At 41.0% G+C, this 24,354-nt stretch overlaps 1 protein-coding gene across 8 annotated transcripts in view; it reads left to right on the plus strand.

Annotated features, from left to right (window-relative positions):
* The window catches only part of ELAVL4 (ELAV like RNA binding protein 4), an 82,630-nt gene that overhangs the window by 53,251 nt on the left and 5,025 nt on the right, over positions 1-24,354 (plus strand). For 7 of the 8 annotated variants that reach the window (XM_032696487.1, XM_032696485.1, XM_032696483.1 and 4 more), the window contains 4 exons: positions 9,295-9,398; positions 19,383-19,536; positions 19,927-20,152; positions 21,549-21,587. In XM_032696487.1, the coding sequence (XP_032552378.1) occupies positions 9,295-9,398; positions 19,383-19,536; positions 19,927-20,152; positions 21,549-21,587 (523 nt within the window). The remainder of the gene's footprint in view (positions 1-9,294; positions 9,399-19,382; positions 19,537-19,926; positions 20,153-21,548; positions 21,588-24,354) is intronic. The other variant, XM_032696484.1, reaches the window with a different exon arrangement.

Here is a 24,354-nt window from a genome sequence, read left to right on the forward strand (position 1 = left end):
CTGTGTTACTCTGTCCAAGTTCACCCTGGAAATTGTGATGCCTTTCAGTTTCTCTTCTCCACAGTAGGAATAAAAGTGCTTTCCTCAGTGGTGTTTGTGAGGAAAGGTGCGTTTCAGAGATAAAATGCTTCCACGCTACGGTAATGGGAACAGCAGAAGACTCCAGCCAAGTCAGCAACATCTGTCTCAAACTGCCACTTAAGCTTTGCATGCAGATTAGTCCATGTCCTCCAGCACAGCAGTCACACAGCTGACTTGGTTGAACTCTCTGTAGTGTGCAGGTAAGAGCAAAGCCTTGTTTCAGGTGAGATGCAGAACACCTGCAATGACAGAAGCCTTTAGGAGACTGTAAGGCACTATTTTCAAGAGCAGAGGTGTCTTCCGTCGCTGGTATGGTCAAGTTTAAAATTGAGCAATTGCATGTTTTTGAAAGTCCTGAAATTTCTGTGGGAGTAGGGTTTTCAGAAGGGTCTGGTGGTGCTGGGCAGCATCAGGCTGTCAAAGCATACCTCGTCTTGGTCTGTTTTCTGAGTGGATATTGAGGCTATTCTAGAGTGAGAATCGTTACCGTGTCTAATTTTGAGGGATGGCAGCTACTGTCAATTAGTATTTCATTTACATGAGAACTGCTACTGCCTGAGCATCTCTGAAAATCAAGACATTAAGTTACACTGTCTTACATTAAGAGATTTGTCAAAGCTACAGAAGAGGACAAAACTCATGTAATCTCCTCTGGCACTGCCTGGCAAAGTCAGGCTTTCTAACTCGACAAGGTGCTGGTTGAATGATGTTGCTTTTTGCTGTGGGTAGCTTGCAGGTAGGCTTTTGGGAGTTCTGCTTTGTTTTTGAGGTCACCGTGTTCAGGTCCTTTGTGATTGTCTTCCAAAGGAAGATGTGGAGGTTTAGGGGTCACAGTTACCTCACTAGCACGAATCACTTGATTGCTTTAGCTACGTTAATAGGATTTGTTTCACATTTTGGGCAACACTTCTCTTTATTCCCCTTTTATTTTTCTAGGCTTGTTGTCATGGTATCTGGCACTTTCCATTCAAATATTAAAATTGAGTGAGCGGTGTCTGTATGTCTGGTTCATTTTCCCTCTCTTATCCTGTCCCTGAGGGAAAGTTTTACGTGGGATGTAGCACACTGTTTGCAAGGGCTTCCTTTGGGGGATTTTTTAATCATGTAGCAGCATCTCTGTTGGAGAAGGCCTGGTGTGAAGAAGCCCCTTCCACTTGGACTGGAGTTTATTAAATCTTGTGTGCGTAGAGCTCCACTGGGACCTCATTGTGCAACTCGTGTCTCCCCTCGAGCTCCCCAAAAAAGGCTTGTCTCCTGCATGAATGAGCTTTTATCTCTGGTATTTCCAGGATTAAGGCAGCAATAGGAATTTTTTCCCTGCAGATACCTAATGGGGAGCACCCAGCTTTTGTTATTTGGGTATCAGAGCTGTGATGCCGTGGGAGAGAGTTTGCTTGAGCGATCTTGTCCTGTCTGAGGAGCTCTGTGTCATTATATAGCCTTTGCAGGTGCTGTAGCTATGGAACAGAGGGGGATTTTCCTTGAGCTTTGGGTTTAGTTTTGCTTTTTCATGTGTAATGAAACTACAAGCATGTTTTTTAGGAGGAGGTCTGTTATAAGGGTATCCCATTGAGTCTGGAACCTGGCTTTACTCTCCAGTGGTATCTTAAGAAGAAGGATCTACTGAACTCAGAATTTGCAGATGGCTATTTTTAACCCAAGAATAAGTCATGCTGCTTAATTGTAGGTGCACTGTAGCATCACAGTATGTCTGGGGCTCTAGATTGAATTACATTTAAATACAGCTGACTTTTCCTGATGTACAAGTAGGATCTTCTCAGAAGAACTAATAAGGGCACCTGAAGTACAGTAGTTTGATGGAAGGCTCCCAAACAACTTATACTCTTGTACCTTTCTGCAAGAGGTAAAAAAACCAAGCAATTTACTACTCATACTTGTCTCGGTTTTGCTTAGAGAAAGACTATGCATTTTTCCCTAAATTCTTCTAAAAGCAAAAGTGTAATAGGAGAAGAATGCTTTCTTGCATGGACAATATATATTGAATAAATCCTAGTCTGTACAAATGCAAAGAGACTGTATTGTAAATAAGCTATAGACTAAATGGGTGCTGTGATAAAGAGCTGCACTAAGCACAGAACAAGTTACCCTTCATAGTTGGATTGCAGTGAATTGTGACAGTGACAGCCTTAGCTTAATTGTTTGGTCTTAGGAGCACTGCATGCAGGAGATGCTTCCCTCTTGGTTTGCTTCTCTGAGACTGCAGTGTGCATTGCTGGGGTGACAGCAGGTGCTTCTCCTTGGTACAGGAGTGGAGGATGAATGAGACTGTCATTACTGATGTAAAAAGCATCAGACAAGGAGCAGGGTTTGAACTGGTCTCGTGATCGTGTCTCATTTTGCCTTGATCTGAATCTTCTCTCCATAGCTTACCTCCTTTTTTTTAGGTGAACAGCTCTATTTGTTGGTAACTGTTGTAGAAATAACAGCAAAAATACAGCAGTCAATTCACTTGACCCTCTTGGTACATTTTGAATGTATCTTCTCAAGGGTATTTATGTAACCTTCTCCAAAAGCCCCTACTTCATACAGCTTTTCATATGAGTTGTAGTCATTCTTTGTCTTCCCAGGAATGTGTTTAAAGCACTTCTGACGTGGTTTGGAGCCTCACAGGGTGGTGCTGTGAAATGGGTCTGCCAGCTGGGGCAGGGCTTGCCTTGACTGTCACTATGTTCCTTTGATTATTCTTGTTTACAAGACAAAATGCTTGGCGAGTCCTTCTCTTGCCAGTCTCTCTCCCAGCCAGCCGTAGGTGCTGTGTATTAGGAACATCTCCAGTTTGAGAAACGTTGAGTAAGGTGGAAGAATATGTGTGGGTCTACTTGGAAGAGCCACAGGTGGATGGCAAGTTGCACTCAGCTTTTTCTATAGAGAAAAGCTCACCCTGCTACCAGTTTCTTCCCTAAATTTCAGTGGGGTTGTAACAGGCAAAAATGGTGCTGGGGGGGTTTGGAGAATTGATGGTGAGCATTATTTGTCTTTTGGTCCCAAACCCAGAGTGACTGAAGGCTGTTACTGTCTGACGGCTTCTGCCTGGCTAATGCGAGATGAGCTGTCAGACGTGTCCTACTTCTGAAGGGAGGGATTGTGTCAGAAAAGCAGCGGCGCTCACTGGCATTTGTGTTATGGCTGTCAGGCGGGCAGCTTTAATTAGGTTTTACATTTGGGCAGGGGACAACAAAAACCACGATTTAAGGCAGCTTGGATCGCTGCTGTCCCATTCTGTGCTTGTGTTCATGAGTGACTGTAGTGACCATAGTCCTTCAATGTGATGTTCAATGCCACATTATTATTTTGAAATATAAAGGATATTTTTAAACATTTCTTTAACCTGTCTGGTCACAGGTGAGCAATTACAAGTTGTACTCTTCTATAAGTTGTTATTAAAACAGTTTCCTGCAGTAGGAAGGCTTCAGACTTTCTGAGAAAGGAGTTTGCTTCTGCTTTGCTTGTGGCAATAATTGTTCTTCATACAGCTCCTACTACGAACAGCAGGAACAGTGTTATTTGTAGAGCTTCAGAGTAGAAGAGATTGTAGAGCACTTAATGCATCATGCCAAAACCTTCCTGGATTAATTCCTGCTTGAGCAAGAAAAGCATAGCTTTCAAAAAAAAATACGAACTTCCAGAATTTCCAGTGGTAGAAGAACTGACAAAATGGTTGGTAGGTACTTAAATCCATTTTACCTTCAATATCAAAAGCAGAGCAAATGACTTCCCCAGAAAACAGCATTTGCTGTATTGTTTCTAGTCTGGTTTCACCTGCCAAGCAGTGGTACTTGGGGTATATAACTCCATGGACAGACATTGTTAAGAAAAAAAAAGGAATCTGTACTTGAAGTGAGCACTAATATAGTACTGTTAAGTTTCAACTTCTTTGATCAGGTGGGCAGATTGACCCCCATATCTCAGTTGAAAGAGTTTTTTCTAGTGCTGTAGTCAACTCTCATGGCACCATCACCAAGGCATCTATGTCTTGCTTGAAGCACATACAGTGGGACTGGACGTGGCTCTCGGCCAGCAAAGCACACAGTCAGATCAGAATCGGTGACTTTTTCTTTCCCTTTTTGATTGTGTGTGGGTTTTGTGCCAAGAAGAGTTGTTTTAACCCTTTTGTCAATGTGGCAGGCTTGATGTGGCCTCTGTCAGTCTTTCATTCCAGCATTTCTAAACTATGCCACAGTTAACTTCATTTATCAGAAAGTAATCTTTGTGCTACCTCTATATATGTATTTGTGGTCTACTGAGGAGCTTAAATTGCTTTGCACCTTCACTCTGTCCTGTTCGTTCTTATCTTCTCATCCTGTCTTTCTGCAGTTGATCTTCATGAGCAGGGAGTTTGGGTTTTTTCTACTTACTGGTGGAAATGAACAATTTAGGGCCAAGGTCTGTTTCCAGAGTTAGACCTGTAGGAAAACACCTTTCTGGTGATTTCCTGTTCACAATTCCCAGTTAGAGATCTGTTGACTTTTTTAATCTACTTAATGTATACCATGTTAATTTTGTTTTAGTCAATTAATAAGCAGTACCAAATTAAGTGCTTTAGAGAAGACCAAGTACATCAATGCCATTAAATCAACATTCTTAAAATTTATAGGTCAAACTTGTAATCTCATCAAGAAGGTTGTCAGTTTAGTTTGACAGAATCTATTTTCCAGAGACCTAATTTGATTGACATTGGTTTTATTACCCCTTATAATTCTTTATTATCAGAGTCCAGTATTGAATATTCTGCAAATTTTGCCTTGCTCAGCATTAGACTGATGGACCTGTAATTACTTGGGTCATCCAGTCCTTTCTTTTTGACTTTCAGTGCAAAATTGTCTTTCCTCCGGGCTCCTGGAATTTGTTAATCGCAAGAGAGCCTTTGGCCCCTTTTTTTGGAGTGTCTTCTATGCATGTAATCCAGATCATCTCACTTAAACATACATAATTTTAGGAGCTCCTGTTTAGCATCCACCTGGGTTTCTATTTAGTACTTCATGTAGCTTTTTCAGGTGTACATAACGTCTGTTGTCTCTGTACTGTTACTATTAGTATCTGCTGATGAGTCGGGATGATCATTCAGGGATCTTTTTTCTGTAATCTAAAATAAAATTCTTTTGTTACTCTGACTTTTACTAGCCAGAGATTTTTTTATTTCTTTTTTTTTTGTTTCCTATAATATTTCTGTTCTAACTCATATTTGTTTCTGTGTATTTTCCCTTTATCTCCTATTTTAAATATGGAATTGCCCTAAGCAGACTGGCTTACAAAGGGGTAAGGGAAGGTACAGGTCTCTGGCACTGTCTTTTTCACAGTTGCAGGTTTTGGGATGTGTGGATAAATGTTACAGGGTAAACAGAACATGGAAAAAATCGTTCTCGTGGCTTGTTTTAATCTTGATGATTTTCAGCTCTGGAAATGGAACTTTCTAAAATGCAAAATATGTACATTATCAACTTGGACTTGGCTTCAGCTGGTTTGTTGTGTGGGTTTTTGTTTGTTTTTTTTTTTTAACTGTCAAGTCCTTGATAATCTCTAACCCTGTTACTGCTTACTTCTAGACCTATTCCTTACCAGATCATAGGAGGTCCGGTATACATTCTCTGCAGCTAGATAAAACATTCAGAAAGAGCAGTGGTAACAGCAATGTAACAAGGTGTTGTTTTAGGATCATCTAGAAATATCTCTTGCCTGACCTACTGAATCACAGCATGCGATGAACTATTGGATTCCAAATCACAGAAAATATTTACTATTTACGGTGCTGTTCCTGGGAAGTGTAGCATGGGAATGAACTACAGTGTCTGTGTGGGATCCCACTGAGAGGTCCAGCTGCTTGCTTTGTGCTGCCAGATTGTGTCCAAAGAAGTGTTACCCTTTTGGAGTACATGCAATAAGAGTACAGGATGGAGAAAATAGGGAAGTTCATACTGGTTACTGTATTCTGGAACAAATCCTTTCTGGTTTTTTACCAGTAACAGTTTTTAGTTCTTTCATATCTAGAGTCTGTGTTTTGTCTGACATAAGGTGAATTGCTCTTGAGAGGAATTTGAAAATAATATTTTTAGCTGCGTGTATAAATTTTTTCTTGGCTTCTTAGCTGTAAATGTTTAGCATACTGAAACTTTATGATGTTTGCTACAGTCATAAAGCTTTTCACAAATTAGCTTTGTCGGAGTTTATTTTCTTTTTAGTTTTTCGAGACTGGGACATGTCTGTCGTCATGTCCACGATAGTGTTGGGGAGAGATGGTTGAAAATACAAAGTAACCTGAAGTGGAAAGCTCTTAATGAAAGATTTCCTCTCTTGAGCTTTGCTGATACAGTGAGGCATATGGCAGAAAGCAGCAACAGGAATTTGCTGGTGGAAGCAACTGCACCAAGATCTCAGTGGGCAGCGAAGGGTACAGGGTCTGAGTTTTTAAGATAAAAGGGGGTTTTATTGAATTAACAGAAATTCAGTGCTTAAAATGCTAAGTAGATGCATCCTTTTTTGTGAGAATATTATTTAGCCAATATAGCAGTTAGTGTGTTGGATATGATTTCATAACCAATAGCTTCTGAGTAACAGGCCTTAAATCCTGTTACCAGTTTCATATATTTCACGGCATTCAGGGGTATATACACCAGCAAGAAAAAATCATGTTTCTGCAGACCTATTATTCTAAGGAAAATGCTATGACAGTGTAATAGTTTTCTTTAAGCCAGGTTCTGCAGTCCTGCATGCAGACAAGACAGCTTTATTAGTGTTGGTATTCGTTATCCTTCACCTTGGAGAAAATATATTTGTTTCCAGTTGGTAGAGAGAAGCAGAGATGATATCTAAATAACTTGAGTGTTACCGGAGAACTCAGAGGAAGGTAGTAAATGGTCTGTGGAATTGCTGTATCATTCTTTTCATGTATTGCCATTATTTCCCTTCCCTGCTGCTAGTGCTGTCTGTGGGTTTGCTATCTGTGGTCTCTTCCTTGCACAAGTACTTACAGAAGTGAGAATGTTTGTATGAGAGATAGCTAAAGGCCACTCTCTAGATTGCAGTGGTCAGTCCATGTGCCTTGAGAATAACAGTGGCTGGACATGGTCAGACAGCCTGACATAAATTCCAGGGCCTTGCATTAGCTACTCCTGCTCTGTGTACCTCCGAAGGTCCATAGAGGATCAATGGGAAAAGGACAAATGCAGGTTATCCAAGTTGTGATCCTTGAGTCTCCTTAAAGCATAAAAAGAGGTTTGTCTCCTAGAGGATGGCTTCCTTCTGGCCTAAGACTGTTTAGGATTAAATGCATTAAAGATTTGATGCGTTCAGAGGCACGGGAGTTGGGACTGTATAATATAGGTAGGCAAGAAGAGGAGGAAGGCGTGGCAAGGAAAGTATCTTTACAATGTTTCTGTCCTGGGCTTTGTGCTCAGCCAGACTTCAGCTTATTCTTGGTTAATGTCATGTAACTTGGGTAAGAATATTTTTATTGAGATTGTTTAGCTGTTCAGGAAGACTAAATATGTTTTTATACTTTTTTTCTGAAGTTAAATTGATTGGAGGGAATTGCTCCCTGGATGTACTGTAGGTTAAAACAGCCATTTTTTTTTATCCTTATGCCTGTATGTGGGCATTTCAGGCATGAACTGCAGTGTTTCCATGGATTTTTAAAGTCTTCCATCGCAGAGTTAGCAGCTTTTAGGGCTTTGATCTGATTTCATAAGACAGAAGCGCTCCCTGTATTTGTGTTACAGCAAACACTGTATTTTTGGTGGCGTCTGACTTTGAGAAACACACAGATGCTTTTTTGTAGTCCAGGAGACAAAGAAACAAAGCTTTGTGCTGGGAGGCAGGATCTGTGCCTCCAGGGGACATCAAGGCACTTGGTGTGCAGCTGCCTTCCCAACCTCGCCTTTCTCCTGGTGAGCAGGAGCTGGGTCGCTGCTTGCTGCTCCCGTGGATAGAAATCTCCACAAATGCTGTTCTCCTTGGGAGGGATTTTCACGTTTCCCTTCTCATTGCCTGTGAGCAGAAGAATTTCAGTCCCCTGCACATCAGTGCCGAAGGACAGGTGGCTTTTTGACTTGCTGTGCTCCAGATACGCTGAAGGGTGTATGAGGAGTGTGGTTGGAATACAGGACTGCTAGCCTGCCTGCTTGGGCTCACTGATTCTTGAAATGTGATTATCTGTGTACGTTTCGAAGTGCATGTGCCTTAACAAAAAAAAAAAAAATAAAAAAAAATTAAGAATTGCTCTGGTTTTCAAACATGAAAAATAAGTTCAGTAGGAGGCTCAAAGGAAGGGATCTGGAAGCGTCTGTCTGTCATGTTGTATTAATAGAACTGATGCTGCAAAGCTGCTACTTGGGAATCAGGAAAAGATCCCTGTGGAGCAGGTTCAGCCCTCTGCAGACCTGTAGTTTTATCCATGTATGCACAATACCTGTAGTGCTGACAGCGCGGCCCCTCCGGCTCCGTGTCACTTCTCCCGGTTATTAACCAGGTCTCTTTCCACTGCAAACACAAACACAGATCTCGCTGGTAAAACAGAAGCTGTTGAAATGATTTTGGCTGCTAAAGTGGGCTCCTGCCATCCCATGCGCAGCAGCAGTTGTTGTACTGTTTGGGTTTGCTGTCATCTCTAATACTCGGAGGGGAGGTTTAATGTGGTCCCTTGCCCTGCTGCAATTTGGGCTGTCCTTTCTCCTCCTATTTACTGGCTGCTCACTGAGCAGTAAAACGAGACATAAAGGTGGTTATCTGTTCCTCAGTCAGCCCCTTCAAGGTTAATGTAAAAACACTGTTTCCTGATTTTAAACACTTACAAACTTGTTTATAAACAGTAGCAAAATTATGTGTGTGCGGTTATGATTTTTAAGAAGTGGCTTCGTTACTGACAGGTCAGCCAGTTACATTTATTAGGAACACAAAACTATTACACAATTCTATTGCTGTCAAGCCTCATATGTGCTCTTCAGTAAATTCCTGCAGAAGGCAGGGTGGGGGGGTTGCTGCTTCTCGTTCTTAAAGTAGGATCTTCAGAGCAGCAATTTAAAATTATGTTGGCTTCCACTGTATTCAGGAGATATCAGAATGGTGAAGAACAGCATAGAGACCATAAGGGAAAGCAGGGATGAAATGAACAGTATAAGAAAAATGTGTTTCTACTCTTGAAATCATGTTCCTGTGCTGAAAAATACTGAGTTCTTTTTTTTCTTTCCTGCCTTTCAACAGGGCAGAGTTTAGGGTATGGATTCGTTAACTACATTGATCCAAAGGATGCAGAGAAAGCCATTAACACTTTAAATGGACTCAGACTCCAGACCAAAACCATAAAGGTAAGACAATATAAAATGCCTTTTGCTCAATTCAGGAAGTGGGAGGAAGTAGTTGAAACAGTTTCTGGCAATTTCATCACTATTTTACTCTCTGTTGGAAGGGCACTAACGAGCTCCTCCTTGGAACAAGGGAGGACAGGCAGAAGATAAAATCTGTCTTCTCTGACATGGCTGCTATTGTTAAAGGGAGGGGAAAGTAACAGGAAGCTCCTTAAAGCATGACAGTGAGGCTAAAATGTAGAATAAAACATCCAGAGCGATACCCTTCTCCATAAACAGGTGAAGTACGTGACAGTGTATTCATAAGTTACATGTTTTCTTATATTTTAATGGGAAATACCTTGACATGGAGCTCTTCTAGTGATGCTCCCGTCATCGTCAGGTGTTAAAAGTATGTTTCTCTCAAGTTAGAATATGTCATTCTCAAAAAAAAAAAGGTTTTTTTCCTGCAGTTTCTACATCCTTAATTTGATTTATTCTTTGAAAAGCTGAAGGCTTCCCACTAAAGTCTCTTATTTCATTGTTGTAATAGACCATTAGTTATTCAATGACCTTCTTTAGTGGTCTCACAAGAAAAGCAAGCTTCTACACTGTCACAGTTTTTGCTGCATGGCTGATAAAGCTATTCTGAAACAGCTTACAGAAGATTTCTACATCTCAAATTCTGACAAATAATACAGCTTAAGGGATGTGAATCAACAAATTGAAGGGGAACAAACAGCAGATCAGATTCAAATTATCTGAAACTACTTTGATCATATTTGAATGCTGGCTTTTGGGTTGCACCATTTTCTTAATTTTTCTTCTGTACTTAATTTGTATTTCAAAGCCAAAAATTTATGTTTAAGGAACATAAAACTAGAATTTTTACTTCAGTGAATATCGGTTCAAGTAATGTCAGTGATTTCAGATCTTGTAGTCAATACTTTATTTGTGCATACCCATTCTCACTAAAAGTTTGGACAAAGTGATATTCCCTAAAGCAGAAATATTTGTTAGATTCCACTGTATCTCTATGGATTGCTTCAAGCAGGTTTTTCCCTGGTCCATTTGATCAGTGAAGAGCAGAAGTCCTGGGCTGAGAGTTATGAAAGTGGTGGAGTAACTTCACTGGCTACACAGGGAAAGCTACTTCCAAACCTCCCCTAGACCATCCAGGTTCCATCCAGCAGATATGTGTGTGGGCCATATATCCAAATGCTCACAGCATGGTTTTGTAGAGTTAAATAGAAAACCTTTGCGGAATATGTAAGGCAAGGCAGCAAAATCTACCATCTTATCAACTGCTGCAGGTGGAACTGCAGGCTTGCACTCAGCAGTTTCTGCTTACAGTGAAAAGTTCCTCTCGAAATTGCTTTTAAAAACACATTATCAGGAAAAATGTTTTGAAAATACTTTATTAAAAACTCAGTGGAACTTGAAAAATCTAGATCAGTTTTTAATGCAGCACATGTAGTTTTGAACATTATTTAGCCTTAGCAAAGGTGCTACATTTCTTTCCCTAATTACCTATGTTGCTTTCCTCTGTTTATTTTGTGAACCAGAGCAATGCTGTTGCATGCATAATATTCCAAGGTTACACAAGCTACAAAAAAGCCTCCAAAAGCTCCAACCCACACCAATTATTATTATTATTATTATACGTTTCTTGCATGCAAAATCAGAACCATTATGCTTTCTGTAATAAGATTTTTACCTGAGAATGTCCCATGCAAAAAGTTCTGTGTAATGTTGTTTTTTTTGTTTTGTTGTGGTTTTTTTTTTCAATTCAGTATAAATTTTAGAAATGCATTGGTTTGTTTTGTTTGGGGTTTTTGTGTTTGTTAGTGGCTAATACTTTTATCGAATACAGGACATCTTGTTGAGCTCTTGAAAGCTGTTAAAATTGAATAAGCAGCAACGAGGTTGATCTAACCTGTGTGTACAGGAGCTACATGAGTTTCTCAATGACTGGGAAGATGTGTAGGCTTTTTTTTTTTAAATTGATTTTATGCAGTTGCCTAAAACCTATTCCAATAGCCAAGGTTTGGCCTCAAGGATGTCAAATCGGCAGTTTCCAACCCCCATTTTTCATTGCAGAATTGCATGTGATTACCTCACTTTATGCCCTTGTTTTTTTGTGTTTTTAATTATGCTTTGCTTCTAGAAATCCTAATGGGTTAGGTTTGCTTTCCTGATAGTGTGATGGGGAAGGTTTCCCAGTGTTCATGCTGAGTGGTAAATCATGTGTGTTCACTGCTGCCAGCAGCACCTGTGTCACTGGAGACATCCCTGGTTTCCACCTTGAAAGGTGATGAGAAACTGTATTCAGCCCTGCTGAAGCCTCCTTGCTTGCATCTCACTGTCTAGCATCTCACTGTCATTCATTATGAAGTTGAAGTATTTTAGCTTGTGGAATTACTGTATTTAATTATCAGACTCGATTACTTCAGCTGTAGATACCCTTTACAGTTACTAAAAATGCACTGTTGGTGTGTTAAAAAAGACTCTCTTGAAAGAACATCTAGGAAGGAATTTGGTGGCATATAGTTTTGTAGGCCAGAAAATATTTAATAGTAGAATAACGTCAAGCTGGAAAAGAGCTAAATATTATTCTGCTTTCTTCGTGAATGTGGTTGGGTTTTATGCCCCAGAATGAATCTGTAGATGTCCTGTTGATGGATGGGCTGAACCTTGACCTCTGCCCATGTATGTTGGGTAGCTGCAGCCCTGCAGGTGGCATTTCTCTGACTGCCTTTTGGAAGCTGTTTTGATGGAAAGAAAGTTAAAATGAATAGTCTGTAAACACCTTTTTACACTGGCACATCACTTCTACTTGCCAAGGTCACCGTGGTCCTGCTGCTTGTGTCCCATCTCTTTGCTCAGTCATGGACACCTACACTGAACATGAGCTGGCTCTTGGAGGTTATATTTGCACTCGTTTCTTGACCCCATAAGGCTTAATTCCTGTTTAAAAATAATATATACTTTCTGCATGTGGCCCCAAATGCTGTCGTTTTCACTTCTGTAACATTTTTGTGGCAGCTTAATGTTCTCTCTCTCCTGATGCCTTGCAAAACAACCATGCAGTCACAGGAGGAACTGGCTTTATAGCAGGATCAGCAGAACAGCCAGGCACAGTCGGCTCTGATGTGTGGACTAAAATAACTGAAAAAATGTTCTTTTTATTCTTTCATTGTTATGATAAATAATCCCTTTTCACCGTAGCAGCTAAAATATTTATGTGCATTTTATTTAAGTCAATGATGCCCTTTCAAGTCAAAGTTGAGAGGTGACAATTTACAGAATATCTGTTTGGGGAAAGCACTGGAGGAAGTGTTATGTGTTTGGTAATAGGTTATACACGTTATGTTCCTCCTCAGCTTATCATAGTGCATATTTTATTTACGCCATTTTGTAGCAGCATCATTCTCTTGTGAAGGAAGAAAGCTTCACTTTATTTTTACAGCTAAAACTTGACATAATTCTACAAAACAGCTTAGAATAAGGGAAGATACAGTGTGTGTTGAAATAAATATATATTCCAGAAATTGAATCTATTTTTAGAAATTAAATTTGCCCATCCATAAAAGCATATGAAAGGTCACTGCTGCTGTTGAAGATTGCCTGGCAATTCAGTTGCATCAAATATCAGAAGGAAAATAAGATGTGTGATGCATGGGGTTACAGACTGTTTAAACTGCTGCTTTGCTCCGGAAAAAGGACAGCGTCTGAAAGGATGCGAAAGAAGTGTTTCACAATTTACTTGGGGATTCAGGTGACCTGACTTCATTGGAACAAGGGCAGAACAGTTTTGAAAAGAAGTTTGAAATCTAAAAAGAGCCAGTGACCCCCTGAAGTGAAGTCCTGTGTCCCCTCTCCTTCCTTTTCTCTGTTGCCTGACAAATAGGTTTGCTTCTTCCCTCACTTACAGGAGCAGGTACATGATGTGATGCTGCTGGAGCAAAGGGAGATGTCTCCTCTGAGGGGATGAGAAATCTGGGTTCTCTGAGCCCTTGATAACCTCCAGTTTTTAAATCCATCAAATCTATCAGGTGATAAAATACCCGGCAGTTCAGATCACTCCTCTGTGGTCAGGGGCCTTTTCTAGTTCTATTAATTTTCAGTTAAATGGATAAATAATGTGGAATTTTATTTGTTTTACTCTCCTTTTTTGATCAATAGGTCTGGGTGGTCCTGGTTTAAAATACAGTGAATAAGGCTGTGGGAGAAAGTAATCCTGCGTTTTCTGAAAATAAGGTAGTAACATTACTGCTCAAAGGTCTTCCTGTTTATCTTGGTTTCTCTGGCATTTTTCAAAATGCCAGCTATTTCCACAAAACTCAGGCTCTAAATCTGTCCATGTTAATTCTTGTAATTGTCCACAAAACTACAAACCATCCTGTCACTGTAGGGAACCAAATAACAGCAGCCTCAGACTTCTCCGTCCTACAAAGTCATTTGTCAAAAAGATTGCCTTCCAGCCGTGCTCAGCAGAGAAGGAGGTGTGGGAAGCACAGGGCAGGGGAGGAGGAGGAGGCTGCAGCAGATGATGGGGAAGAGCTGCATCTTCTGCACCCCATCCTGAAGTGCTTGGGAGGTATGGGGAGAGTTAAACACAACAGTTCGGGTTGCAGCCAGAAAATGCTGGATTGCTGGTAATGATGGTAGCAAAGCTCTGGTGTTGGGTGCTCTTGGTGCAGTACTCTGCCAAAAACTCTGTTTTCCAACTGTGTTCTTCCATAGCCTACCCAGGGGCCACCTGCTACCGAGCCTGCCAGACACTACTTGCAACCTCTTGTCCCAGTGAAAAAACGGGACGCTGTGAAAGGCCAGGTGATAAGGAGGGGGTGTACAGAGAAATCTGGGCAAGGCACAGAGGGGGCTTAGATGCTCTGCAAGGAAGAGAGGGTAGATTAGGGGGTTGGAAGACAGTGGGAGTAGCTGAGCATATTGGACTGCGGTAAGGAGGGATTTGCATTTTCAAGTGTCCAGTCGCATTGTGTCCCCTTTTTTTCCTTCCCTGAAAATTCATATTACAGGGACTTGCAAGCTGCAGATTTGGGATGTAGCTGTTCCATGGTTCCTTTTAAAATTAGGGTAATTGCTTGTTCTGTTTTAGGGTAGCTCAGACTTAGTCAGAGGGGTCGTCTGCAGTGGCTGCTGCACACCGGGACAAAGCCTTGGACAAGAAACTTTAAAAGGTGCTGCAGACCTGGAAAGCCTCAACGAAGTTTACTGTGGTTTTGCTCTTTAGGAGCCTCTGTCTGCGTAACCATTTGGACTTGGTAGTGCTTATTAACAAATCCTCTTCCACCTTTGTGTCCATAATGATGCTGCTGCTTGAAGGACCTTTCAGTGCTGCATTTGAAGGTTCAGCTTTGGCTCTTCTGCTTTCAGCAGGCACCAGAGTCTTTACCTCTTAATTTTGTGCACCTTCTCTTAATCGCATTCTCTGTTTTAACTGCTTCAGTTTCACCAATCAGTCCTTTTCGTTCCACTGAGCCAGAGCAATTATTTCTCTTAGCCTTGCTCTTGATACAGCAAGAGTACTTCTAGGTTATTATCAATGGATGTCTTTCCTGAACTGATGGGGTAGACCATTGTACCTGCAATCATAATTAATCCTGGTAAAATGGCATTGAATCACTCAACAGTAAAGTGCATCGTCACTGCCCTGCATCCGCCAGCCAAGGGCTTAGGGAAGAGAAAGGACAAAGCAGCGCAAGCGTCGGGTGTGAAAGTATTCCAACCTCTGGACCAGAGGGCTTTTGGGTGTGCTTGTTCTGACAAAGTACGTAGCTTTCACAGGAGGGTTTCTCAAACCTGGTTTTGCACAAAATTAGGACACGAGTGAGGGTCTGGAAGTGGCTGTGGGGAAATGTCTTTCTGCCATAGCCTGTTTACTTGCGTTAAGCAGATTATACTGCTGTATGTGCGTGAAACAAGTGAGATTGTGCTTATTTACATGTGCGAAAACTCTCTGAGCAGTTACGTTAAAGCGCTTCCAGTGTGTACCAGTGGGATAAGGGGCAGCAAGTGAGGAAAGGGTTGTCCCCATTCTACATTGGACCTCAGGCAGAAGAAAGCGAAGTGACTCACCCCAAAACTCACACAAGAAATCCTGTATCTCAGACCGTGTCACAGAAAGACACAAAGCGAAGTCTCCGAATTAAGGTCCCTGAGAAGCCTGATATCTTTGAATGTTATTCAGATTTTCTTGGAAGCTGCCCAAGGAATCGTTTAACAACAACTGCACCTTACCTGCTTGTGGCCAGAGAGGTGTCCCAGGGATTGCAGGTACCATGAACGGGTGGTTTGGTGGCCTGTGGGTGCCTGTGCTGCCATGATTCAAGGCTCCTGGTTGGTCTCACGTTGTCCAGGTGAATGATGGTAGATAGAGAGCCAGACAACACATCTCCAGAGATGTTTTGTTGATGCAAAACATCCACACAGGTTGGTGTTTGCAAGACAGGAGCTGCTTGGTTGCTGCTTAGATGTTGTGTCCAGGGCAGGGTGGCTCTGCTGGCAGAGTACATCGTTCCAGAAAGGACAATGCACTTCCCCTTTGGAGCAGACTGGAGTTAAATTTTGCAAGGAGGCATCTAGAAATGGACTTCGTGTTCGAGACATCCAGGATTAGCCTGTGAGCTGAAGGCTTCTCCCATGGTGAGCTGCAGTGAAGTGGTTAAATGTCTGTGTTTCAGTGGCTGCTGTTACGTGTTCTGTAGGACAAATGGGATGCATTCATGCCTCTGGGTGCCTTTGCTGTGGGCTCTGACTTGGAAAGGCCAGACAGCTTCAATTTACGTTCTGAGGAGTCTCGAGGTTAGAAATTCTTCAAAAAGTTTTCTATGTGGGAAAATGGTAGGAAATCAATAGGGAAGATAATTACTTGAACTTGGAGATATTTTCTGTGCAACTGAACAAAAATGTGCTTTACCATGGAAGATATGAAATGCTGGACCTTCTGACACTGCAGTAGTGTTTTGAGACAGTGGTGCAGACTCTGGAGATGGCTGTTTGTACTGAAGAGAAGCCCTTACACAGGCTAATGCTCAATGTCAGATGAGAAATGTCCTAGTAAATGTTTTTCACAGTTAGTATATATGTATTTATAGAAACTAACATCTGAGGCCAGCAAGCTGTAAAACGAATTGTACAATATTTTATTATCTTCCTTGCAAATTCTACCACAGAACTCCTAAATGATCTTATGCAGTGAAATACAACACCGTCCTTCGACCTTCAACCGTCACACAAGCGGACAAACATTTTAATGCTGAGAAATGCTTGGGTCAAACAGTAGTTTGGTGTTCTCCAGCTCATTATTTGAATTCTTTGTGGTGGCTAGGCTTCCATATTCTTTTCCACACGCTGTTTCATTACAGGGTGCTAACACTGCCGCGAGCAAAAAAAAAAAAGAAATCATTCTTAAGTGTGAATATAAAGAATTAATGCAGCATCCTCACACAGTGCTTTGCAGTTTTCAGTGATAAAATGGGAGCTGGTTTTCGCTCCCATTTTAACTCGCGCAGCATAAGGAGCTTCTGGTGTGATGGAGGGTCAGGGTGGGCGATTTCTTCCTTTGATAGCTCACACATGGGAAGACATCCCGTCCTCAGCACTAACTGAATAATAGCTTGAAAGCAGGATGGCACACTCTAACCGATCGATTTGTCATTGGCTGACCTGAGAGGGAAGATGAAAAAGATTCAAAAGCAGATAAATAATTGACATTACTAGCCTTGAGTCCATTCAGCTCACAACCTTTTCTCCTTGATATTAAAGACGGCTGAGTTGCTTTTGGCAGCTTCTTTCTTTGGCTCAGGCTCCCCTGCAGCCTGAATGTTTGACTGCGGGAGGAAATAAAAACTAGACCTGAGCAGCGATAGGTGTTCACATGGGGGGCTTGGGGAGTGCATGTAGCCTCTCCTTCCCCTGCCTGTCTGCAAGGCCCATGAGAGTAGAAGTATATATAGGTATATAAAATGTCAGGCACTTATGCTCTGGGAAGTGGTGGGTTTTTTGCATATCCCAATACTTTTCATCCTCCCTGTAATGTGGCATTTGGTTAATGCATGTGCCAGAGTGAGAAACCCAGAGGAAACCCCTGGCTGTTTTCCCAGGAACTTCAATAATTTTGCTGTTCTCAGTTTTGAGGAATAGGTAAGGTCCCTGCCCCTGCTCCAGGGAGGCTCTTATGTATTTTTTAAACTGTTATTCCTAAAGTAGGTTAAACTGTAGGTGCCTGAACCCTTACAGTACCCTCTCAAGGTAAGGCATTTACAGAGTGGGGAGGGAGAGTCTGCTTTTCCAAATGCCCCAACACGGGGTATAAGTGAGAAGCAACCAACACGAGATCACGGAACCAAGCTGTAGGCATGGTTGTCCCTGCTGTTCCCAAAGACCTGGCTTGAGCCAAGCAGTGCTGTGTGTGTTCTGGTCCTGGCATGTCAAAGGGCTGTTCAGGAACAGCAATTAAGTGATGGAAATGCTGCACCCCATCAGGAGCCCATGGGCTGTGAGGTCCTGAATCGCTGAGGCACAAAATAGTTTCCACCCCAATATCCTTCTCGCTTTCAGCACTGAAGGTTTCTCTTTTCCTTATGTCTGCTTGTACCTTTGTGCTGTGTGCCTGCCTGAGCTTGCCTCTGTTGATGCAAATGTTTTATTGAACCTCTTTTTCGTATTTCTTTCCCTAAATTTTTCCACCTCCTCTCTCTAGCCTTCTCTGTAAATGTTAGATTTAAAAGGTTATGTACAAACATGTAAGTTATAAAGAAATCACCAAAAAAAACCCCTTAAAATCTAGAATCTTTGGAGTTTGTCTGCTATTATGCAGAGAAGATTGTGGAAGCAAATATTAGTCATTAACATAATTTTCTGTGTTGAGTCAACATCTATTTTTAGGTGTGGAGCACATAAAGACAACTCTTTGACACGTAAAACACATAGACATCCATTTGACATCATCTGTGTTCAGGTTGAGCCTCAGGAATGGGGAAGACAATTGCTGAATGTGTTGTATTCATGATGGGAACCCCCCTACTTCCTTCCAAGACACATTTTAAGACAATGCAGGAGTGTACTGATTTGTTTATATTGAAAGAAATCAAAATGAAGTGCAGAATACTCAGGTTTGGTTCCAATGCTGTTTCAGATGTGCTGCAAAGTAATTCATGATCTGTGCTGAATACCTGCCATTAGACTTCATCCAGGAAGTGTTTTTATGATGTTAAATGTGTGTATTCTAAGCGTATGTATTATTTTAAAAGTGCAGAAGGCTTTTTATGCATGTATTATAATTATAAATCTGATTCATAGATAGAAGAGCAGTTAAGAGTCTTGATTTAGTAATTTTCCAGCAGCATACATGCAGTGCCACAGCTAGGTTTTCTTGTTTGCTTGGTTACAATATTTTATGGTCTGATTCTGGGCTTATAGTACAAGGGAACTTCTCATGATAAATTGCAGATACGACAATGAGTGTCAGTATACAGCTCCCTGAGCAGATGTTCATTTAGTCTAATTTCACCAGTACTTTACTGTTCATCCAGAACAGATCTTGCCAGCTCAGGATGCAAACACAAAGAGAGAGAGCACAAAAGATCACTCTGCAAATAACCTGATCTGTTTCAGACACTTGGAGGGGAAAAAGAAAAAACATTGCTGGAACTTCAGAGTTCGAGGTTGGCTCCAGCAAATCATCCATACGCCCACACCAGTGGGGGTAAATTTGCAAAGCCCTGCGTGGGAAGTTGCACATTAATCTACCTCTGAACAATAGTTATTTTATGATTGCACTTAGAGAACCCTTGTGTCTGTTTTTAAGGTCTCTGTAGTTCTTCCTTTGTTCTTCCAACCTCTCCTGGCTTTGTTGGTTTTGCAGAGCAGGTAATGTCTGAACTCCAGGGTTGTGACTTGTGAAGGAACAGGAAATTATCTGTCTAATATGCAGAGGGCGGCTCGAGCTCACTAACACGGCTTTCCTTCTCTCCATAGGTGTCATATGCCCGTCCAAGTTCAGCATCCATCAGAGATGCAAACTTGTATGTCAGCGGCCTTCCGAAAACCATGACCCAGAAAGAATTAGAGCAGTTATTCTCACAATATGGGCGCATCATCACCTCACGGATTCTGGTTGATCAAGTCACAGGTTAAAAGAAAACTTTTCTCGATACGTGCACGTTTTTTTGGGAATGGCAAAATTGTAAAAGCTTGCTGGCTGCTGGGTGTTAGGACAGTATGCCTTTAGTGTAAAATGCAGTACCCAGTTCTTTACAAACATAACTGGGGGTATACAGTTGCTGCCTCTTTAATGAGGCAATCTCAAAATGCAGAACGTTTTTACTTAAAATCATTGTTAAATATGATAGGGGCTGACTTTGGAGATTACAGATTGAGAAGAGGATTTTTCTTTACAGGACTTTCCTTAACTTGGAAACTGTGTATTCTGTGAAGTCAAAACCACCATTCATCTTATGTGTGTTACCTGGATGAGGCTGTTCTGCAAATACTCATCTCTTCACATGTTTTTACTTCCCAGGGGTTTCTCGAGGTGTGGGATTTATCCGTTTTGATAAGAGAATAGAGGCAGAAGAAGCCATAAAGGGACTAAATGGCCAGAAGCCTAGTGGTGCTACAGAACCAATTACTGTGAAGTTTGCCAATAACCCCAGCCAGAAAACAAGCCAGGCACTCCTTTCACAGCTGTATCAGTCTCCCAACAGACGCTACCCTGGACCACTTCACCACCAGGCTCAGAGATTCAGGTAATTACCTGGAAAAGAACTGAAGTTCCACCCGCGACGACAATGTGGGGCAGGTGCTGTGCAGGAAAATGTGCTTTAGTTACGTAGGCTGACCTGATTTTCTTTGTAAAATTAAATATTCTTTCCTGGAGAATGAGGAGGAAAATCTGCTGACAGCAGTAGTCATGTTGTATTTACTAAAACAGCTGAAGTACTGTACAATCAGATCTCATGAAGGCTCCCAGAAAAATGGAGGACAGAATAGAGTTACGTGGATAATCAAATGAGCAGTGACTATCCTGTTCTTTCTCTCGTTTTTGGTAATGCTTTTATTTTCTGCTGTATTACTACAGTTTTGATGCAGCTTAGACTTTGATGTTAATGACAGTGGATTGGTAGCAGGAAAAAAGCTGAGTCTGTTCCAGTCAGAAGCAGTATCATTAAATTTATTAGCCTGAGATATCTGCTCTTAGTATAAAGAGACCTTGTATTAGTCTTTGGTGTGATTCTTCAGATGCTTTTGGGGATGTTTTACGCTTTGCATTCTGAATATACTGTTTCCATCTGATGCATCAGCCAGAGTTAGCAATACATGATGTTCCCATTACTTTTATACTTAATAGTTTTCAGGCAACCTAGCTTTCAAATAAAAAGAAAACTTGAACGTATTTGCATAACTGAGTTGCACACTGGCTTTAGAGAATTATTCAAAAGTAATTTTAGTTTGTCAGTGATGCAAAGTACTAATGAATTAAAGATCATAAAAAGTCAGTCATTGGATACATTAAATTTACACTTGTTTTTGTGTCTTTGGCACGCAGCTGTGTCCATTGAGGTTATCACTGAATCATTCCATGGATAGAAGGACTTTATTGTGCTGCCATGGAAAGCAGATGATTATATTCTGCAAAATTTGATGGTCATTTAGATTGACATATCATGAAGGATTAATACTAAATATGTGTAATAAAATGGGGAGAGCATATTATGTAAAAGCAATTAGAGTTAAGAATTTTTCCAGTTCCAGCAATTTTGGACTCAACATTTTATTTCCAAGTTAACTGTAAATATAAGGTAAGCAGTTGAATTACTTGCAAAAATTTCATACTAATACTGTTTAAAAAAAAAAAAAGACAAACCCTAAGGGGATTTTTTTATTTTTTTTTTTTAAACTGTGGAGATTAAGTTTTTCTCTAAGACTGTAGACAAGTTAAAAAAGGCTTCTAAATGCTGTGGTGGAAATTTAAACACAACCTCAGACTTAACAAAGCAGGCCGGGAGTTGTTAGGCTCCTTAGATGTGTGGGAAACTTGTTGAACGTTTCTTCTTTGAAAATGGAACGCTATTAATAATAGTTCCATTGAGCGATCTTGCCATCTGTGAGACATTAACCCAAAGACCCTCCTTCTCTTTTCAGGCTGGACAATTTGCTTAATATGGCCTATGGCGTAAAGAGGTAATTAGAATTCCACAGATTGCCAGATGTCCGTGTTGGCACAGATTGGTGCTACAATTTATTTTTTTTTAATTCACTAACTTTATTTTTTTTATTCCTTCTTTTCTTCCACCAGCATGTCAAATTCTTTTTAAGTTTGGACTTCAGTTGGTTTTGTTACTTTAAAGGCCTCACGCCCAAGTTCTGTGGGGCTTTTCAACCTTTTTTGTTTTATTTACAGGTGGGCTTCTCAAATGGTTTAGGTGCAACAGCTACAAGCATTCAAACTGCAGTTGCTTTGCTAAATGATACTTTTTCCAGAATCAAAACTATTGGGTTTTTAACAAATCTCTGATCTGATAATTGAAAACTTAAGTCAAAAGCAGAATTAGGCTGCTGTTGTCTCAATCTCACAGTCAAGAGCACCTTTGTCCCACATCTGGCATCATAAGTTTGACTTGAAAACACAGCTGTGTGCACCTCAATCAGCCCGAAGTTTCTTTTGTTACAGGTTTAATACTTTGAATTTTTTTTTTTCAGTCCTTGAAATTTTATTTTTTTTGTTTAAAATAGCTGTGTGTTTGTACGTGCACGCATGTGTGAAAGCTCGGCTGATTTGTGAACATTTATGCTGTTTCATGAGTATGTTTGATCTGATAGCTAAAATGAGTTGTGTTGTTAGTGTTTCTTCTAATGGCACAAATCAACGCGAGCGACCCTTACAGCAAAATCAAGGTGTAGTCTTATTCCTGATGTTACCGTAAGATGTCCAGCAGTCCCCCACAGTTAAGATGAGAAAATACTACTTAATCACCTGAAATGGTCTACTCACCACACTTGAAAATTATTTGAGCTTTTATTTGAAGCTCATCCTGTAAAAAAGGTATGGTAAGTATATCTTTACACTAGCTAGTAGTAGACAGCAACGTGGGTTTTAACTCCTGCTGTGGTAGCCATTGTACAGATCTCAAATCTTGAGAGTACTTACAAAAGCAATAGTCAAAACAGAGCACCACTGCTGGTGTTCATTTGTGCGTTTGTTACATCTGCAATATCCTTAGTGGGGATGGGGATAGGGTGAGTCAGAACTTACCACATGATTTTATCACACATCGCTTCTCCTGTGTTCTCCCATCTCCTTTGTTCCTTGATACATTGTCAAAAACATGGTATAACTCCTGGCCTCGGGTGTCTGTCAGGTATAAGTCGTATCAGAAGGATGGGTTTGTTCTGGGAGGTTTCCCTGAGTTTTTGCTGCTGCTGCTTCCCTGGAATTGCACTGGCAATTGCATTTTGCACTGATGCGTGGTGCAGGACAAACAGGGCTTAGACTGAACCAGCGAGGGTTTGCATTTTGACTTCATGTGACTGCAGAGGGGAAAAAGCAAGTTACCTGCCTTCATAGGTTGTGTATCTGCTTTCTTAATATGCAGTCTGCAATGTTAGTCTGAAATCACGGCAGGCATTCTGTAGGCATCTTAAATTAGTTCTTATCTCCTCTCAGCAAACCTTGGCAACTTGTACCTGCACTAGCAAACCCTGAATTTATAGGTCTAGGATCACAAAAAGTACTGTATTGATAATTTCTGAAACTGCTTCTGAAACAGGAGATTGGCCCTTTCTTTCCCTGTGCTGAGTGGTACTGATGGAAAACGAGATGTGCTGATGGGGAAAAAAGGTTTTATTGAGGCTAATTTCAGATCGCTTGCTAGTAGCAAAGCTCCTTATGCAATAGGTGATCTTGTATTTTTGTCAATACGCTTGCACCAGTTTTGTGCGTGTTTTGTTGGATTTACAGCAGCTGCTGCGCTCGTGGTACATAAATAGTTGAAAGCTGCGTAGCTCCTAAAGGTTTCCAGGGAAAAGCCGCTGTCCATGAACTGTAGGAAACTTTAACCCTTTACATCAGTGCAGCATTTCTTAAAAATGCGAAGCCTTATAACATACTGTGACATGCAGAGCTTTGCATTGTACAGATTTTACAACACCCTTACTTGCAGGCTAGTGCATCCCTTAGTGTTGTACTTCATGTTAAATTTAAACCTTTCAGAAAAGCGGCGTTTGCTGGCTTAGGTATGTTCCTGGCACAGTCAGCACTGGCCAGCAATGGGCCTAAAGTCCCATCTTCCAAATTTCGAAATGAGTTGAAGCTGTTGGCTTGTACAGTCCCTGGCTGCCTTATTTATGGTCCCACCTGCGGCGGAAGGAGCAGCATGCACTGGCCTTGTCCAGCCATCTTTCCATGCTGAACCATTATGATAATGTTACTGGTTTCAGTATGTGGGAGAGAAACTGAAAGATGTTGAGATGAGGATTTGCAAAAGTGAAGTTGAGTTGGAAAATTGCCACATATTTTTAATAAACTGTCTGCAAACCTTCCCGAGGATCGGATGCTGTGAGCATTTGTGAACTGCTCATTTACAGCGTAGCTACACCCCAGTGATGATCCTCAGCTTAAGATATATATTCCAAGTGTCTTTTTTCCACTGAATACATAGAAAGTGCCATCAGGAGTTAACAGAACAGTGAGCAGCCATCAAGTGTGTAGTTTCTTTTATGGTTATTTAATATACACTGCATAATATCGTGCAGATTGCTAAATGTGTGTGGAAATTATTATAAGTATAAAAAGTTTTGGAGAGCACAAGAGCTCACTCAGCAACGGAGTCCCTCCTTTCCCTCTTTCTGCTCCCTCAGTCATCACTCAGAAAATCCTGAGGAATTATTATTCTGTTCTGGTATTAAAACTCGTCATATTGAAGGTACATGTGAAACTGGGTTTTTATTA

This window comes from Chiroxiphia lanceolata, chromosome 9 (genome assembly GCF_009829145.1).
Source record: "Chiroxiphia lanceolata isolate bChiLan1 chromosome 9, bChiLan1.pri, whole genome shotgun sequence".
Classification (NCBI taxonomy): domain Eukaryota; kingdom Metazoa; phylum Chordata; class Aves; order Passeriformes; family Pipridae; genus Chiroxiphia; species Chiroxiphia lanceolata.